This window comes from Lichenostomus cassidix, chromosome 2 (assembly GCF_008360975.1).
Source record: "Lichenostomus cassidix isolate B80296 chromosome 2, HeHo_3.0, whole genome shotgun sequence".
NCBI lineage: Eukaryota > Metazoa > Chordata > Aves > Passeriformes > Meliphagidae > Lichenostomus > Lichenostomus cassidix.
Window position 1 is genome coordinate 124,945,547 of NC_139482.1, and position 19,606 is coordinate 124,965,152.

At 42.5% G+C, this 19,606-nt stretch overlaps 2 protein-coding genes across 2 annotated transcripts; one reads left to right on the plus strand and one right to left on the minus strand.

Moving 5' to 3' along the window:
* On the plus strand, positions 1-14,096 carry E2F5 (E2F transcription factor 5). The gene is made up of 9 exons (XM_085053123.1): positions 1-207; positions 6,323-6,432; positions 7,087-7,248; positions 8,478-8,521; positions 9,403-9,467; positions 10,395-10,659; positions 11,389-11,589; positions 12,015-12,059; positions 13,359-14,096. The coding sequence occupies exons 1-9, from the start codon at positions 82-84 to the stop codon at positions 13,466-13,468; spliced, it is 1,128 nt and encodes a 375-aa protein (XP_084909249.1). The 5' UTR covers positions 1-81; the 3' UTR covers positions 13,469-14,096.
* On the minus strand, positions 14,050-19,446 carry RBIS (ribosomal biogenesis factor). The gene is made up of 3 exons (XM_085053124.1): positions 19,289-19,446; positions 15,725-15,841; positions 14,050-14,217 (listed from the first exon to the last, which is right to left on the minus strand). The coding sequence occupies exons 1-3, from the start codon at positions 19,406-19,408 to the stop codon at positions 14,149-14,151; spliced, it is 306 nt and encodes a 101-aa protein (XP_084909250.1). The 5' UTR covers positions 19,409-19,446; the 3' UTR covers positions 14,050-14,148.
* Between the last annotated feature and the right edge of the window lie 160 nt (positions 19,447-19,606).

Consider the following 19,606-nt stretch of genomic DNA (forward strand, 5'->3'; position numbering starts at 1 on the left):
GCGCCGCCCCTGCCGCTGGGCCCGGGGCCGCGCTCCCGCTCGGCCGTTGCGGCGGTGGCGACACGTGGCCCCGCGGGCGGCATGGCCGCGGCGGCCGAGGCGGCGGGCGGCGGCAGCAGCCGCCACGAGAAGAGCCTGGGACTGCTGACCACCAAGTTCGTGTCGCTGCTGCAGGAGGCCAAGGACGGCGTGCTGGACCTCAAAGCGGTGCGAGGGCGGGGGGCGGCCGAGCGCAGGGCCCGCCGCGCTGCGGGGGACGGTCCTTCCTTCCTTCCTTCCTTCCTTCCTTCCTTCCTTCCTTCCTTCCTTCCTTCCTTCCTTCCTTCCTTCCTTCCTTCCTTCCTTCCTTCCTTCCTTCCTTCCTTCCTCCCTCCCTCCCTCCCTCCCTCCCTTCCTTCCTTCCTTCCTTCCTTCCTTCCTTCCTTCCTTCCTTCCCTTCCTTCCTTCCTTCCTTCCTTCCTTCCTTCCTTCCCTTCCTTCCCTTCCTTCCCTTCCTTCCCTTCCCTCCCTCCCTCCCTTCTCTCGTTCCCTCTTTCCTTCCATCCTTCCCTCCTTCCTTCCCTCTCTCCCGGCTGCTGGTGGGCTGCGAGTGCCCGGTGATGGCTGGCAGCCGCCGCGATCGGCTAAAATACGCCTTTCGGCTCTTTATAATGGGTGCCGTGCGTTAAGTTTAACCTAGTGAGGGTGGTTTCATTTACTATGCCCTGTTCTGGGCTCCTCAGTACAAGAAGGACAAGGGGCTACTGGAGAGGGTCCCGTAGAGGGCTGCAAAGGTGTTGAGGCGTCCTGGAGCATCTCTCTTATGAGGAGAGACTGCGGGAGCTGAGCCTGTTTAGTCTACAGAAGAAAAGGCTGAGAGCAGGTCTCATCAGTGCATATAAGTATCTTGTAGGTGCATGCCAAGAGGATGGTGCCGGACTCTTTGGTGGTGCCCACTGACATGGCACGGAGCAGTGGCGGTAAACTAAAGCACAAGAAGTTTCACCTCAACACGAGGAAAAAGTTCTCTACTTGAAGGGTGGCAGAGCACTGGAACAGCTGCCCGGGGAGGCTGTAGAATCTCCCTCTTTGGAGGCATTCAAAATCCACCTGAATGAGTTCCTGTGCACCTGCTTTAGGTGACGCTGCCTTGGTCACCTAAAGGATTAAGGGGATTGGATTAAATGATCTCCAGAGGTCCCTTCCAGCCCTAATAATTCTGTAATTTTTTTTTTTTTACTGCACTATGTTGCTCTCTGCACTCAGTGTATGGGCTGCTGTTAAAACCTGTTTCTTGCCTGCCCCCCCGATGTCCTTTTAGCAAAAGAAAACAATGGTGAAAACTAGACCATTGCTGCCTTATACTTTCTGTTATGTGTGAGTGAAAGAAGCTGGGTTGGCATGTGAGTGACAAATCATCTCACCCAGCTCTGCAGCCAGCTTGCTGTCTCCAAGGCGTGAGGGTGTTGGGCTGCAGCAGCTGGAGCGTTTCCAGTGATGCCTTGGGACCAGCCCACCTTGCCCAGGTCCTCATGCCAGGAGGTCACAGTGTTGCAGGAGGGATCCTTGGCACTCTGTCCTGCCAGGTCCCTGGACCGTGCTGCCGTGCTGGCCCAGGAACTCAGGCCCTCTGGGTTGTTGGGGTGCAGAACATCAGGGCCAGGCTGTGTTAACCAGGCTGGTTAAGGTGGTCAGTGAATGGCTGAGGTGTTCAGCTAAGTGCAGCAAGAGGCTGGCTTGGTGCTTTGGTTAAAGTCCTTTCTGAAAAACTGACCTGTTTTTTGATTACTCTTAATGGGCCCCAGGAGGTGAATGGTGTTCTCAGAGATTTTTTTGCTCATCCCTGTTCAGAAAAGAGGACACTGATAGGTTTTATATTCCTCCTTCAATTATACTGTAGTCTGGACAAGTTGATGAGCTTCTTATTATCAAGTGCCTCTTTCTTTAGCAAAACAAAATTAAGAAATCCAGGTCTTTGGGATCGTTTTTCAGCTTCCTTTATTGTCTTTCATGTCCTGAGAGATGTTCTAGGTCAATCTGAGAAGCAAAACATACTCAGTTCGTAAGACATGAGGCCAAAATGCTTGGCTTAAAGTGCCAGAGAAGATTGATGTGAACAATAAAGTTCTGCTTTGTAACAAGATGGAACAATGTTTCTTGTTCTCTTTAGTGGAAAAGGTACCTACTCAGAGAGAATGCAAGGGTTCATAGCCAGGGAAAAGTGAAGTGGGCGTTGCACCCAGTCACAGACATTTTTGCTCAAGACATATTGGAGAGTGGTGTCTGAATTGCAGGTTACCGTTTGTTGAAATTAAATACTAACTGCAGTGCATAAATTGTTGGTACTTTCATAAGCAGTGAGTCAGAACATACATTGCAGAAACTGGCTTTCTCATAAATAAGCCATATATCTAAGGAAAAATGAAGACCAGCATGTGTGTTTGTGTTATGTCAGTGTGCTCAGCGAACTGAAGAACAGGACAGTCTTGAAATGGAACAGAGCATTCCAAGAAATGATTAGTGCAGGGAACATCTCTAAGTGTCTCCCTGCTGACTGGTATTGACTATCTGATGTTGTGCTGCTGATCAGTATTTCTGTAGCAAAACCAGCACTGGGAAGAAAATAAAATTTGGAAACAGGTGAACTTCTAGCTTTGTGATTTAGCAGTTGAGAAGGAAAATCTGTTCTATGAGACATTTTCTGGTGATCTGTAATTATAGTTTAGCAGGCTGTAAGGAAACTGTGAAAATGTTTTAGTGCTGGATGCTTCTCTGGTAACATCTGAGAAACTGTGGGAGTGGAAGTGAGAATTTTACATTTACTTTAAAATTAAACAGCTGTTCTAAAATAATTGCATACTTGGCACTGAATTGCCCTGTATAAAGAAATCTAGTTATGGAATTAAGCTTAAAACATTAGGGGAATATATAGAAGGGAAAGAAAACTAAGTTTCTATCTGCAGGAATCCATGAATTGCAGGGAAGAGAGAAAAAGAGCAAGAGTGGATGGAAGCTCTTCATAGTATACAGTTGCTTCTGCCTTAATTTCTTAAGTGGGCTTTGTTTCTAGCAGAATGCCATCCCTGCTCTAGGGATGGTTGAGTATTGTTTCTGATCATCAGTGCAAAACATGAGGTATTCTAAAATCTACTTGTTTTAGAAGTATATAGGTCAGGGGCAAATAACAACTGCCTTACACTTGCCATCCTCCACAGAAGAAGAGCCCATCTATTAGATTTTACATTCCCTTAGTGTTCCTGTGTGCAGTGATATTCAGTACTTTTACATACAATTTGACCATTCAATTTAAAACTCTCGCCAAACTGTTGACAGCCCTCTTGGGGAGAAGATGTTGTCATGTGGTATGGGCAGAATTCAGAAGATGCAGGATCTCTTTTCCTTTGACACATGGAGAGCAAGCAGGCATTGCTGGCTCCTGTGCTTTGTTAAAGTCCTCAGTCATGACTGCCATGGTGCTCTATCAAGTTCCTCTGCACTCCAGGGCTAACACAGCCAATTTGCAGCTGATGATTTCTGCTGCCTTTTGTCAGCTCCCAGGGAGCAATGAAGTTGTGTGGGGGCACAAACTCTCGATTGCCCTTTGCCTGGCCTTTCTTTCATATTTCTGGGCATGTGTATGCGTGTGTGCCTGCAGCTGAAACTGTGCTGAATTTTCTGTATTCCAGGAGTTGCAGGATCGGAATGTACATAGAACCACAGCTCTTAGATACTTTATTCCAGCTCTGAACCTATGAGACACTCACGTAATGCTTAACTTGAATACATACGTGAAAGTATGAGGAGCTATTAGGAGGAATGACTCCAGTTCATCGGCTTTATGTTAGAAAGATTTTATGAAAGAACTCGGAATGTGGAAGCAACATCCACGCATGTTAGCAGGGCCATTGTTGTAGATATCCCTTCCTTGACACAGACAGAGAAATGATGAGTTTCAACAGTGTTTTTGACAACAGGAGATTTGTCCCAGGAAGCTCTTTTAATTATTTGAATTATTAGTGCATAGTTTGCATGGAGGGCTGAACTTAATTTCTGACCCATGTACCTGTCAGAAGGTATCATATTGATAACTGCTAGAATGTCAAGGAGAAACTTCTCAACTGCTTTTTAAAATATCTCTGAAATTTTTAAAAGATAATTAGATTACAAGTTCAATACCAGAAAGCTAGTGAATGTTGTTGTAAGTAGTTGAACTTCATAGCAGTGATTGAATTCTATACTAGGCTAATCAAGCCAAATACATATGTAACTGTGTCATTCATTTTCCTATGAAATGAACCCCTCTCCTGGCGATCTGGAGCTGGGATTGCAGTAGTGATGAATCTGCTGCTGGTGTTCATGGGAACTGTGCTTTAGGCATACAAAATGCAATAGCATTTAGAGTGGAACAATTCAACATTGAAAAATCTGAAATTGGACACTTAGAAAAAGTGACTTTTTTTTTTTTTAAACTTAAGCTTTGGTTTGATAGTTCCAAATTTATGTACATTGGTATCTTCTGCTACCAGTACAGTTTGAAAATACATTAAGATTAGTAAAGAGTTTATATTTTGTAGACAGGTCTTTGGGAAAATCTCAAGAGGTAATGAAATCTGTCTCCAGAGCAGTTTCTTCATTGTTCAAACCATGAGTGGTAGACTAAGTCCTAGGTCAATATGTAAAGCAATGGGAAAAAAGCAGAAAATTGAATAGCAGCCAAGTGTGTGATGTCCATTCCTTGCACTGAATAATGTAAACAGCTTGTAGAATAACTGAAGACTGTGAGGTGTATGGGGTGCTGATTAAACATTGTGCAAGTGGCATCAGCTTTGTCTCTTGTTAGATTTTTAAGGTTCTCTTGCAGTCCTTGGAAGCAGTGTGTATGTATGCAGCAAAACTAGCAGATTAAGGTAGCAGGTGCATACCTACTGAAACAAGAGATCCAAGAGCCTGTTTCCTTGGAAGGAACTGAACTGTGCACTTTATATATATTTACATGTATTTTGTTTTGTTAGATAAGAAAATATTTTGAAAGCCTCATGCAGAAGACCACATAGAAGATAAATGCTGCTAATGGTATCAGCAGAAACAGTGTTTAGTGGATAGATCACTGTCAAGGAGAAAGAGCAATGTTTATACTACATGACTATTAGAGTATTTTTTTAATCTCTGTTCTTTTTTTTTATCCTTTCAATTTTACTTCAGTAGCAAAATGTTAATTGTACTATTAAGCAAAGAAATTTGGTTTTCCTTCCAAGTTATGGTTGTCTCAAGTTGTACCCTTCATATAGGCTGCTTATGAAAAGCGTACATTTAATAGATTATTGGAACAAACTGAAATAAATCAATATGTTCTTGTAGTAGAAATTATTTGACTTAATGCATTAGTTAAAATTCAGAAGTCTTTGCCTACCCGTCTCTTTATTTTTCTTCTCTTTTTATATGTTTAATACATACAATCCCATGTAATCATTATATTTAAGTGTCCTGATTAACTGGACAGTCAGACTTCTCTTTGTTTTCCATCCTTTTAGTGAGTATTCTTTGAACTTGAGCTGTTTTTCAGGTGTGGAAGGCATGACTAGCTGATTTGCTTATTTTATCTTAACTCTTTGCATCAGTTGCATGAACGTCACCATGGAGAGAAGTAAGGCAAGAAGCAGTTGCCTGTGCCTGCCACTGCTTTGCTTAGAGTGGTGAGGTGTGACAGCCCTCAGACTGCACAGCTACCTGTGTGTCAGCAGCAACATCCCTGGGAGCTGTACCAGGGTCCTGCTGCTCAGTGTGACAAATCCAGTGAGCCCTTTTACGCTGTGAGGTGGATTTGTGTGAGGACAATGCTGGCTTGAAATACTGCAGCTCTCCTGCAGCCACCTTATGAAATTACAGCCTTGTTGTTTTGTATCCTGGCACCACTGAACCCAAACAAAGGCTGTAATACCTCGAGTGTCAGTGGGAGCAATGATAAACTTAGTATGTTCTTTGTATCAGAGGCTTGCCCCACGGCAGGGTGTTGCTGCCTGCCTTCCATGCCTTTTCCTGCCCTGCAGAAGGAGCATGGCAAGCCCCTCCATGCAGCTGAACGTGCTCCAAGTTCTGACCACGGTCTTTGCAAGCCGCCTGAGCTCCCCTCTCTGTTGGGGGATGGCTGCTGGCCCTGAGCCAGGTGACTGCTCCTGGTGCTTTGTGGTGCAGGTGCTGAACTCAGAATTCATGATGGAGTATCTGCTCTTGAAGCGTGGAACCTTCTACCTTTGGAATGACATTAGATGGCATTTTTCCAAGGGAGTGGCTTAACTGTCTTTTCCCTCAGCGTGCAAGTTGCTGATATTTGTTCTCTCTACAGGCTGCTGATACACTTGCTGTGAGGCAGAAGAGAAGGATCTATGATATCACCAACGTTTTGGAGGGGATTGATCTCATTGAGAAGAAGTCAAAAAACAGCATTCAGTGGAAGTAAGTTACATCAATTCTGCAAATTTTCACATGCCTAAGAGCAACAAAAATTGCCTCTTTATAGTTCTTCTGACTAGATATGACACCATGAAATTAACATTGTACTTATCAATGAGCAATATGGCATTGTAGAATTACAATAAAATTGCAAATGAACTGTATTTGTCTTCCCTTTAAACTTGATTTTATGTATCAAAGACACAAGGTAATGCATACAGAAGAGAAACTTCCAGAAAACTTGTAGTGGTACTTAATAACTAGCACTTGTAGTTGAAAACTTCACACTGAATGAATCTGGGAGGGGTGTCAGGACACACTGTCTTGACCTACCTGCCCTCCCACAGTCTGTGCCTGTTTTCTATTAGATCTCTGAAGGGAAAAGCTCAAGATAAGAATTACTGGGGAAGGAGAAAGGGCCTGCAAAAAGGCCAGTTCCAACACAGAAAAGAACTGCATTCTGAAAGAAGAAAATTTGATCTAAAGTTAATAATTTTCTTTTTTCTGTTAAAACACTACTGTGAGGGTAAATGCTAATTTCCTTTATATTGAATATTAGTAGATTTTCCAAATGTTGCAAATATCGTAAGAAATTATCATTGTGTGTTTGCTTTAGATTTTCACTTGTGGTTTCATGCACCTTTATACCTTTTTAAGAGGAGTAGGTGCTGGCTGCAATACAAAAGAAGTCATAGACAGGCTGAGATATCTGGAAGCTGAAATTGAAGATTTAGAGCTAAAAGAAAAAGAATTGGATCAGCAAAAACTGTGGCTTCAGCAGAGTATCAAGAACGTCATGGATGATTCTACAAACCACCAATATCCTTTTAAATTAATTGTGTGCATTTTGGAACTAGAATTAAAACGACAGTTAAAATGTAGGTAATGGATTAAGTACAATGTAGCCCATTTTATCCAGAAGCAAGGTAAAGCAAGTATTTTTTCAGGTTTTGCTTCAACAAAAGAAGATTAAAATCTTATTTACATGACTTTTGAACTTCTGTGACTGTGCTTGGTAACATGAAAATAATTAGCACACACACGTGTGTGTGTGTGTGTGTGTGTGTATGCGGCAGTAACTTTTAGGTCAACAGTATTATCCTGGTGTCTTACTTGAAACTAATTATATTGCTTTATAGAACTTGAATTTGTACTTTGTTACCAGTGCTTTACATGAATCTTTTTTGTTGCTTCATTCTTTTGAAAAGATTAAGCTATCACCCCAAGATAAATTGAGTTAACAAAGTCTTGAAGCTTGTTGGGTTCCAAACTGGAAAAAAAATCCTGCATATAAACACCAGAGAGTTCCAGCTGCATTGCTTATAAGCATGTGTTTAGCTGTCTTGCAAAATATTGAGCAAAATAGACACCTGAGATTGGGAGCAGGAAAGTGCCCTTTTATTTATAATACTTGTGATGAGTACTTAAAAATCACTGGAGTTTCTGTGCAGAAACCATTTCTGTAAAATGGATTTTTTAGCAAAGGAGATTGAGGTTAAATGTTAGAAGAAACTTTCCTTTTGGGAGAGCTAGCACTGAAATTGATCCCCCGGGGAGGTGTTTGAGTATCTGTCACTGGAAGTTTTGCAGAAGAGGAAAGACAAACATCTGTCTGGAATGTGTGAACAGTGGATCCTGCCTTGAGGGAGAGGAGTGGGATGGCAGATGAATTCTGAAGTTCCCTCTAGCAGTATTTTTGTGTGATTCTGGGAAATGCTGATACATACCTAAATTCTGTATTGTCAAGTTTGCAAGGTAAATGGTATTCTTCCAAACAAGATTTTACATGTTCTCCTTTTTTAGAAGAATCTCTTGTTCTAGCTAAACAACTATTTTTCTTTTTGTATTTTCTTTGCAGACACAGATTTTTTTTTTAAACACAGAACTTTTGTTATTTGTAACGAGCCATTCTGAAGGTCAAAAATAATTCCTTGATTACATCTCTAACAATAACAACTTTATAGTTTAGGCTCAGTTTGGACAAACTTCTTTTAAACACATACCAGTTTTATATTGCTTTAAGGAAAATGTTCCTTGACATAAATTACATTTTCATATGTCACCCATGAAGATATCTGCAACTGCTTCAATGGTAAGTTGCTGCTAGGCTGTATTTCTAAAGTGAGGGATTTCTTGAAAAATATCTTGCTAACTAAACTGCTTTTTCCCTGCAAGAATTCTGAATTTAGAAGTACTCAATAGTGATCAGTACTAGACAAATGTCTCATAATGTTCATGACTACCAAGTTCTGGCATTTTCTAGTTGTAGTCACAGATTGTATAGAATGGAAGCTCAGCTGGAGTCCTGATTTTGTGTGTCTTTTTTGATATTTATACTTTTCAGTAGCTTGCCATGGGCCGTTAATAGAATCAGAGACAGGACATGTTGGTTCAGCCCTCCAAAAGAACCAGGAAGATCCAAATTTCTTACCATTTTCTGGTGGCAACTGTGGCCAGACAGAGCTTGTGATCCTGTATAAATGAAGGCTGCCCAGGGAGGTGGTGGAGTCATAATCCATAGAGGTGTTCAAGGAAGGTCTGGATATGACACTTAGTGCTATGGTCTAGTTGACAAGGTGGTGATCAGTCAAAGGCTGGAGTCTATGATCTTGGAGGTCTTTTCCAACCTAAATGATTTTTTGATTCTGTGCCAAAAAGGAGCTAGTTAAATATTTTCACCTTATATTATATATAAAACTAGAAGACAAACAGGTGAAGAAAATGGCCAATCTTGTACTGTTGAGAGAAAACATTTTTGCAACTATGATCTAAGTATTGGAATTCTGTGTTTTATATTATGCAATATACTTGGATCTTACAGAGACTATGCATGTCCTACCACAAGTTTATATATGCTAAATTACGCAGTTCTTTAAGTGGCCTTAAAGAATTTCCATGTCTCCGTTGAGTGGATACTATGCAAGACTTCAGAAAAATACACTTAACACTTTTTTAAAATTGCTGTTTGACCAGGAGATACACTTCTAGCAATTCAAGCACCTTTTGGTACACAGTTAGAAGTACCTAGACCTGAAATGGTATGTACTTGTTTCTTGTTTGCCGAAGTGTTCTAGAGCAATAGTGGAAAAGGAGAGCTATTTTAGAGTAGAGGATTTATCTCTATCCATGTACAAGAGGAGGGGGAGAAAAGATTAGGATTGTTTCAGTTGAGAAGAGAGGCCGAATGGAAAAAAGTGGGTTTTGTACATGTAGATAGACTAATGGTAACTGTGTCTTCTATTAAAACCACGATACACTAGTGGGTTTCTTCTTCTGTCTTGCTTTTAAATGTTGCAACTTTGAAAATAATGCTGTTTTCATGAATTTTCTTGAGAACTCAGTGACTTTTATGTGTCAAGTGTCCTCTCTGTTACATTGTTAAAATGTCCCTCTTACAAAAAAGCCCTTTAGATTTAGTTTAGATTTAATTTAGATTTAGTCTCATGGTACTAGACTGGATAGAGAAACAGACTGCAGTCTCGCTTTAGCCAAAAGGACTAAATTTGCATTATTAAAGTAGAAGGCCAAATTATTTACGTCTGTCCATCTTTAACGTTTTTTGTTGTTGTTGTTGTTGTTGCAGTGCTTGGTTTTAGTGTTTACGTAGTTGGGAGAGAGCATTGTATGAAGCATGATAGCCACTGTGCTTATAGAAGGCTGAAATTCACCTGAGAAGTTTCACAAGCTATTTTTAGTGAGGTTAAGCACAGTCTAATATGGTAAAGCATCCAAGGCTAGAGCCATGAAGCTGATCAGTGGTGCTATCTTTGTCCATCTCTGCTGAAATCAGTTCAGGCAATGGTAAGGTTCTCTGCAGGACCCAAGGTAGAAGCTGTGATGTTGGGTTTTGTTTTGTTTGTTTTTCTTTTTGTTGAGGACTAAAACAGCTGATTTTAGTCTTCATTACCTTGTACAGTTCCAAGTTCTCAAGGAACAGTACCTTTGATAATACACCACCTTTACAGGGACAGAATGGACAGAAGAAATACCAGATCAATCTTAAAAGTAGTTCAGGACCTATCCATGTGCTGCTTATAAATAAAGAGTCAAGCTCCTCCAAGCCCACGGTGTTTCCAGTTCCTCCGCCTGATGACCTTGCACAGCCCCCATCTCAACCTGCAGCTTCAGCGACTCCACTTAAACCAGCCACAGCTCCTCCAAATCCCCCAGAACATGACCTGAACCAAGCACAGGAGTTACCACAAACAGCAGTTGCGGACACACCATCAGGTGGATCCAGGGGTTTTCCTAACTCTAGTGGGTGGGGGAGGAAGGCAGCTGGAGGGAAAGAGGAAACTGTTAAGAAAGGGGGTAGACAAAGGAAAGATCAAGAATTTGCACGGGGCAGCAGCTGTCTATTAAGAAACAACTCCAAGTAGTTAGTTAGTAACAGTTCTCAGCAGGTTACAGAGACATCTCTTCTTCTATCTGGTGAAATAGATGCTTCCCTCAGAGCTTATCATCTTACCCTGAACAGGTTTTGGATGTAATCCTGTTAATTATTCTGAGGTGCTTCTCCAGAATGCAGTATGGAGCAAAATTGCAAACAGCTGACGGAGGATATGATTTGAACATGTATCTTTTAATGAGACTGATAATACAAGCACCAGTTCCAGCTTCTGTGCCACAAGGTCACTTACCTTCTTCCACATAGTCACAGTGAGATGCTGCCTGAGTATCAGGTATTTTTTTCATAGTAATAGTAAATTAATAGGTAATAGGAAAAGATTTAAGAAAATGCTGTGAGTATTACAACTGCATTTCTGAAGAGTCCTGATTAACCTTCATTTATTAATCTTTAATTAATTGACAATTAAGTTATGACTGTGGAAGGGGAAAACTCCTCTCACCCAATCCCAGACATTGGCCATGTTCTCCTCCAAAGACAAAGCTGGGGGCAGGTGCTTTGTGTTCTGTTTCACCATAACAGACTTATACCACACCTTCCTGTCTGTGCAGATGGCAGTGCCCAGCAGGACAGCGCAGCCCCTGCAGCCCCTTACTCCAGCCTTCCGGAGCCAGAGTTGTACCCCAGTCTGTCCGGAGAAGGTGCCCAAGCCTCAGCCAGCTCCAGTGACTACCAGAGCTTGCTGCCTCTGGATGTCAACTGTATTCTCAAGCCAAACTCATTTGACATTGCAAAGATGGAGGAGCCTGCAGGTAGGAAGCAGTAGTTCCTGTTTTTACTGGTTTCCTGAGCCCTTCTTTGTGACCAAGTTACCAATGAGTTACACAAAGGAATAAATAGGCTTCTCTTACCGCCCTATGAAGCCACTGAGGCAGCTCTGAAGAGCACACTCATTTTGAGCCAATGAGTTTCTTTGCCAACAAATAAGCTTCATGTTGTATATGGCTCTTGGGTTATAAGAGATTTAGTGGGAAAAATGTATTGGGGGGGGAAAACTGAGGGATACAAAGATAAATCTATTTTACATGTACATGGCATGCTATCTCTGCAGCTCCTACACTACATGAGCCATAGTGTACTTGGCAATTCAGTGTTTTAATGCAAAGAATGTGTTGACTTCTATCAACGTGTACCAAAACCCCCACATACATAAAGCATGTGCTCCTGTCTTTCACAGGAAATATCAGTGGAGATATTATTGATGAACTCATGTCTTCTGATGGTAAGTATTTAGCATCTTTTCTACTAATCACAAGTAGCAGCATGGTTTTTGTGTGAACAGCACTTAAAGAGGCATCTGTTAAATCTGATGCCAAGAGTCAGTATGAAACTATTTCTTTCCCATGTTGCCTCCTCTGTCACTCTTGTCTTTGCTCCCCTCTCTATTCCCTGCAACAGTTTTATTTAACAGTCAAAAACCTTAATGAAATATGAAAACATTAATCCAACAAGCACTTACATGCATGAATAACCCACCAGTCCTTAAGTTAGGGACAAAAAAAGAACAAGCTGATGACTAGCGTGCTGCCTTAAAAAAAAAAAAAATTCTGTTTTAATTCTGTCCTGCCTAAAGCTTCGTGCAGGTGTTTTGAGTTTTTCAGAACAGTTATAGGCCTGGATGCAGACTTGATCCACAGCTAGCTGTGGTACACAAACGCAACACGTCACCCATTTCTGCTCTAGCACCTCTTAGGCCATATGAGTGCAGCACTGAACCACAGCTACTAGAGTTCCTGTGCTGCCTACCTCTCTGCCACTCCCACTGAGATGCCAGGCAAAGAGGTGAACTCAGCTCACTTTGTTCCTTTTGCCCTGTATCCTGTAAGGTCTGTGCTAATATCTGCCCCTTAAGCAGACCACCTCAGGGCTCATCCAGAAAGAGATGTGGTTATAAGATCAGAGGGGCAAGATGGGATTCTGTGAATGTGCCAAAATGTGGTTAACACAGAAACAGCCACTTCTACAGCTGGGACAGTGTGCCCAACTCATCTACACTCTGTTAAGAGTTCCTACAGTGCAGAGTAAGGGCTGAGCCTTTTCTTCATGCATTCTCCCACAAAGACAGTTTTGAGCCCATGTTTGAAATGCAGTGCGCAAACTGCTAGCCTCCATTTCCCCTCTGTGAAATAGAGAATGCTAACTTCCTTACTTACTTGAAGGCTGATAGATGCAATATTGTAACAAGACAAAGGAATATAAATTATGGCTTTCTGGTTAAAGTTTTTAAAAGCTGCTCAGGAGCTCCTTTGCTGCAGAAGAAATTAAAGCCATATTCCACAGCTATTGCTCTATTTCAGCAAAGAGACGTAAAATACCAAGCAAAAAATGGTAGACACATCACTTACTGCCTTAGCTTGAATGCAGTACAGGTATTCACAATTTGTATCCTAGTGTGCTTGTCAGATTATCAAGACTATTTTAATTATTATGACTAACCCTGATGACAAACATACTGAATTATGAGATAGGGCTGATTTTCCAAAAGTGTTTTAATTTAAACTAAACTATTCCTGCTTTACAGTTTTTCCTCTCTTACGACTCTCTCCTACTCCCGGGGATGACTACAACTTTAACCTGGATGATAATGAAGGAGTCTGTGATCTCTTTGATGTGCAGATACTAAATTATTAGATATTGTGTCAACCAGACTACTTATCTACCTCTAACTATAACATTCTAGACTTCTTCATAACCTAAGTATTTGAATAATGAATGTATAACTTCTTAGTTCACTGACTCTGGGAGTATATTTCCTTTTGCTTCCTTTAACTACTTCACAAAACAAATTCAAGAACAAGAAAAAAGGGCTCTTATCAAAAATCTGGCACTTTTTCACCCGAGTGTTTCTCCGTGTAACCCAATTGTTTGGACCTTTCTTTAGTAAGAAAAGTGAAAATACTTTATAGCCTTTTGATCATTTTTTAAAAAATGATTAGGCTTCTTCTCACAGTTAATAGCATTTTCTTTGAAGCTTTACTGCCAAGAAGCTTTCTATATTATTTTTTAACTTTTCAAACAATTTTGAAGCTTTCACTGCCAAGTTGAAAAGTGAAGGGTATCAACTTGAGTTATGCTAAATTGTTTCAGTGAACCAATTTTGTGAAGTGCCTTCTGTTTTAGCACTTTAAGTTTCTCACACTGACTTCTGACATTCCACTTTCCTAGATGATAGGAAAGGTCTGTTTGTAGTTTGTATTAAAGTGTGCCAATACTTGTATATTAACAAGATTTTTTTAATAAAATTGTGCAAATAAAACCATCACTATTTGTGGTCTTTTATTTCTTGCAACCCCTTCTTTGTCCATTTTGCATTACAACTGAGATAATAGGTCTGTGGCAGCATCCACATTTGCTGGTTCCTTTTCTGGATTTGTGGAAACCTGAAAAAAGAAAAACAAACCAGTTTCAGTTTAAAGTAGAAAGCAGTTTCTTTTTATTCTGCTTGAAAAAATCCCAGACTAATAAATACCTGTTGCCTAGAAGATTAGTTTGTCTTTTATATATTTAATTTAGGCTAATTTTGCAGTCATACTTTAATAATTTGGGGGGAATACAAGATACACTGAAGTTGAGAGAGAAGCAAAAAATGCTTTGTGCTTCAGGAGAAAGACAAAGCGTTCTGCCAGTAATGTAACACATAAGGCCCAACTGAGACAGACTCAGCTCTTAGTTCACAACTGCTCTCAACAACACTTGTGCAGCTCTGGAGAAAACACTATTACAGCCTGAGTGATCAAATTCACCATAGTCATGTACAGCCCTACTGGCACAGGAGCAGTGGTAAAGTCTGGATTCTTGGAGGAAGAAATAACAAGTCAGCAGGGACAGGACCACTGGCTCCAACTGCCTAGAAATCCTAGCTTGGCCTCATCCTGTGCTGACCACCGTCACTTATGTTTCATTTTTCCCTCAGCCTCTCTTTAAGGTACTTGACACTTTTGTTGCTCCCAGCTGTACAGAAATTTGATCACCTCAGGCACACTGAGAAGTCATGTCCACTTCTCCAAACTCCACCTTCCCCCAACAGCCAGAATGGATTCATCTGCACCTCATCCTGAGGCACTGCTGCTTTCTCTCCCTGAAACTGTGCCCATAACATCAGCATAAAGAATTTATATGGAAGAACTTGTCAGGAATTAAACTTTGTAAATTAATTTTTGTGCAAGACTACAAGTAGGCCTGTACTTGACAAAATAGACAAATTCTTGACAAAAAATAGACAAAGCCAAGTGAAACACTGCTTTGAACCCTAAGTGCTGCAGGCAAAACCTCTACTGCAGAAATTCCTGTTTCAGGTGTTGGTACTTCTGATGAAGTAACACGAAGGCTTAGGAACTGGGAACAGAGAGAAGCAGAACTGTTAAGTTTCAAAGCACTGTCAGGTGCTTCAGGTAGGCAACAGCCAGGTTCATCCGGTCTGTTCATGTGGAGATCAAAGTTTCAAATCAAGGGGATGGAGCTGGGACTAAGTTAAACAGTTAGAAATCAGCTAGAATGTAATTTAAAAATATTCTTTTGAAATGTGCTTCAGCAAGGCTGCCTGCCCTTTTCTCTCTCTACTTTAGTAGTTATATAGCATTTGAACATGCTAACCAGGTTTCAGCATTATGATACAAATGAAATTCATAAAACTGGAATTACAGCTTTAAAGCAACTGCATGAATTCACAGATTCAGAGAATATTGTGAGGTGCAAGGGACCCACAAGGATCATCAAGTCCAGCTTTAAAGTAAGTTGCCCATATGGGGGTTGAACCCAGCACCTTGGTGTTACCAGCACCGTGTTCTGACCAACCGAGCTAATTGCCTGCAGTCTAGAGCCACATTATAATGCTTTAAACACACACATTCTTTTCATTCTCCTCCAGTTTTTACAAAGGTAAATTACCTGCTGAGTCTTCTGAGGTTCTGCTGTGGTACCTTTTGATAGCTGCTGTATTTCTCTCTGAACTTCAGCAAATGCTTTATTTATTGCACTAACTTTTTCAGCATTTTTAATGTTTATCTGGGAGAGGAGAAAAAAATATATACATTGGTATTTTTAACAAAAATTCCACTGATGGGAAATTGCCCCATTTTTGTGCAACTATTATTCAGCCAGTGTTACATGCTTTTCAGTATGTTTTATCTGTTACTTCATTAAGTCATCTAGTTGTATACTGATAAATTTAAAATTAAGAATTAAACTAGCTCTATTGGAATGGGAGCCCATAGTGATCCAGGCAAGAGAACACAGAGAAAACAAAAGTCAGGCTTCACAGGCCCTGCTATACCACCCTCAGCTCCTCTTAGCTGGAGTGGAGTCCCAGGAAGAGTTCCTTCCTTCATGTCTCTGGTGGACTGACCCTGGCTGGATGCCAGCTACCCACCAAAGCCCCTCCATCACTGCTTTCTTCAGCTGGACAGGGGACAGGAAAATATAAGGAAAGACTCATGGGTTGAGATAAAGGCAGGGACAGATCACTCATCAGCTGCCATCATCGGCAGAACAGACTCAACTTGGGGAAAATTAATTTCATTTGTTGTCAAACAAATACTGCAGAGGAATCTCAGCTCCAGCACCTGGAGCATCTCCTCCCTGTCCTTCACTGACCTTGGTGTCTGCAGGGCTGTTTCTCTTACAAATTCTCAGTCCTCTGTTCTGACTGCTGCTGCTGTGCTTCTTAACTACATCATCCAGAGGCACTGCCAGTCCTTGACAGGCTCAACCTTGGCTAGTGGCACACCTGTCCTGGAGCCAGCTGGCATTGGCCCTTTCAGACATGAGGGAGGCTTCTGGCAGGTTTTTAAAGAAGCCACCCCTGTAGCCCCTCAAACCCAACACAATTTGTAAATGATTTTACCATTCTGAATTTCTTCCAGTAGCTTACCTTTCAACATCACACCTTGCATCCTAATTGTTCATACTGTAGGCCTGGCCAACAATGTCTAATGGGTTTTGCCATAGTATTTAAATCAGCTGTGTGGCTGTAGCATAGCAGGATGTGTATCTCTGGGCACCTCAGCCTCTCTTTTAGCCCAAGTCTGCCTTTGTAAGTTACTTCATTAAAGACACTTGCTTTCAAGGAGGAAGAGCTAGAATACGGACATGTATTGCACTCTGGGGACAACCTGTGGCAGAGGAGCAGGGTGGATGCAAGAGGGCATAAACTCTCACCACTGCAGCAAAGATTCAGCTGATCTCAGCCCTAGCACCTGCTGCTTCCAAAGTCTGGAACAGGATCATAGCCAGGTAATGACCAATTACATCGCAAACATTCCAGAAGCACGCTCATAGGTCTTCAGGCAACCCCAAGTTTCAGGATACATACTGCTGTTCCAAAGGCTACTCCTGTAATTTACCTCTCAACACTTTAAACAGGCAGGAGCAAACTGTGAATGGTTACACGTATTCATTTTGCTTTCAAAGCCTCCAAAATTTCAGAGCATGTACACAGTAACAATAATTCATTTATTCTGACTGACCAAGAGAACCAGTATTAAGAAAGCAGTGGCAATGAGGATGATAAAACAGGCCTAAGATTAACACTTGAACTGGGACAGTAACTGGAGAAATGCTGCCCCAGCTCCTAGCTCTGATCAGAGTGGATGGACTGTTGGTAACACGATGTACAAACACCAGCTGTTCCACCAGGGCTTGTCATCATCTTCCAGCTTCACAGGGGTGTTAGAAGGTTCCAGTCAGTTTTGATACATGATATCCTCAGGTACTTGGGCTGGACTCCTCCACAGAAAGAGGCTCTGTAGCTAGCATGAGTATCTACATCAAAAGTTGTCTGAATAGTTATAATGGGCTTTTAGCTGTTAATGAATAAATGTATTTTAACAATTCTTTTTCTGAGCATCTTCCTATACTGCTTAATAATAAGTAAATCCCATTAAGCCCAAAGGCTTAATGCATTAAAGAATACAGCTTCAAACACAGAGAATAAAATTTTACTCCTGACAAGCTACTGATTTTTCATGAATATGATTTTAAACCTGTTTCTCCCTTTATTATACAGAACACTCTAGACTGAGACGCGACACCAGCAACATGAAATTGTTTCTTCCAAAGTTTGTTACATTCCCGTCTGTCCATCAGATTAATTCATCAAGTGGCTTTGGCTTGCAGAAGGAAATCTGAAGCAGCCTATTATTTTTTATGAACTATTTACTTATGTTTGTTCAGCAGATTTCAACTGCATCAAACTGAAAAAATAAGCCATTATCTGCTTTTATTACTTGTATTAATAGACGCTTTTCTAGAGGGACAGCTGAACTCTCAAAGAACACACACCTCAGGTTGGAGGCAGGGCTTGAGAAGATACCATATAATGACTCACTGCTACCAAGAGGAAAACTCTTGCTTAGATCACCCCATCCCTCTTCCCCTGCACTGCACCCTGCTCCATGACCCACTCTCTCCCTCCTCTGGGCTGTGCTGCTCTACAGACAACGAAAATAACAATATTAGTTTTGTTTCTTTGTTTTTCCATTGCTTTAGTGTGTTCATTTGGCTCACAGAAGTATCTGCAGAGCACCACAGCCCATGTAAGGTGCAAGAAGGGGGCAGAGAGGAATTAAGAGCAAAACATCTGGCAATGTGCACTGCTGGTCTGTTCACTGCATCCCACTGACAGAGTTTTACTTGTTAGCTGAGGCAAATAAACAGCTACTGGATCAGAAAAGTCTCCTTCCTTTCTGGTTCTTCCCCACCAAAATACTTCTCTTTGCATTCATTCATAATTAAGTTTGTTCAACTCACCAACCCAGCATGTAAAAATGCAAAATGTAATTATAATTGCTTTTGCTGCTGATTTAGCAAGTTGAGTCACCTAGTGGGCGAGGAGTTCCTGAGCCAGCATCAAGGAGAGCTGTGGGAACATAGCCCAGAGCCCGGCAAAGGGATCCCTTCCCGGGACCAGGAACGTGATGGAAGGAAGAAGGACTTCCCCTCGTTAGTTGTATTAACTTTGCCCGGTGGTTTGGATCAAGGCATTTTGTAAAACTGTAGCCCGAATGACACCTTCAGTGAGGCTGTGAATGCAGTCCAATGAACGCGAACTCCCTGAACTGCTGATGCGCCCTTCAGCATCGCATTCCCGAGGACACAGCGAGATGCTATCAGACGCTTCACAAAGGACACCCGTCAAGCACAGCCTGAAGTCTTCTGTGGCATATGCCTGCAGATTAGTCAAATAAACTTCTTGTGCTTCTCCTTTTGCGGATGATGACACCCACATACAAACCTTTCTTCAGGGCGAAAATCGTGCACCTGGCCAGACGCACACTGCCCCTCAAACAGCTCGAGTTTATCAGTTCGGAGAGCTTCCTCCGCGGCGCTGCGAGGCCTAAGAGGAAACCCCGCCGGGCCGAGGCCTCCCGCGGGCGCCGCAGCAGGGCCGCGGCCTTCCCCGTGGTGGGGCGCCGCCGCAGCCCGGCCAGCGCCTCCTCCCGCCGCGGCACTCACCTGCTTCAGCCCGGAGGTGACGGGCCGCGCCTTGCCCTTGGCCTTGGCCCTGAGCACGCCGCTGCGGGCGATGCGGAACACGCTGCCGGCCTTGGCGGCCCCGCCGCGGCTCTTGCCCATGGCGGCTCGGGCGCGCGCGAGGGTGACGTCACGCGGGGCTGTGACGCGAGAGCCGCAAATCGCCCACAGCGCTGGCGCGAGGCGGGCGCGGCGCCGCCAGGGGGCGCTCGCCGCCTCGGTGGGGCGCTGAGGAGCAGCAGCGGGCAGCGGCTCTGGAGGCGCGGCGGTGTCCCTGCCCCTGTCCCTGTCCCTGTCCCT

Excerpts from the sequence above, each read along its gene's own strand:
- RBIS (XM_085053124.1), bottom strand. The coding sequence starts at position 19,408 with ATGGGCAAGAGCCGCGGCGGGGCCGCCAAGGCCGGCAGCGTGTTCCGC. Across the intron at positions 15,842-19,288 it reads TCACCTCCGGGCTGAAGCAG|ATAAACATTAAAAATGCTGA; the intron begins GTGAGTGCCGCG and ends CTCCTCTCCCAG. Across the intron at positions 14,218-15,724 it reads AACCTCAGAAGACTCAGCAG|GTTTCCACAAATCCAGAAAA; the intron begins GTAATTTACCTT and ends TTCTTTTTTCAG.
- E2F5 (XM_085053123.1), top strand. The coding sequence starts at position 82 with ATGGCCGCGGCGGCCGAGGCGGCGGGCGGCGGCAGCAGCCGCCACGAG. Across the intron at positions 9,468-10,394 it reads AAGTACCTAGACCTGAAATG|GGACAGAATGGACAGAAGAA; the intron begins GTATGTACTTGT and ends CCACCTTTACAG. Across the intron at positions 12,060-13,358 it reads TGAACTCATGTCTTCTGATG|TTTTTCCTCTCTTACGACTC; the intron begins GTAAGTATTTAG and ends CCTGCTTTACAG.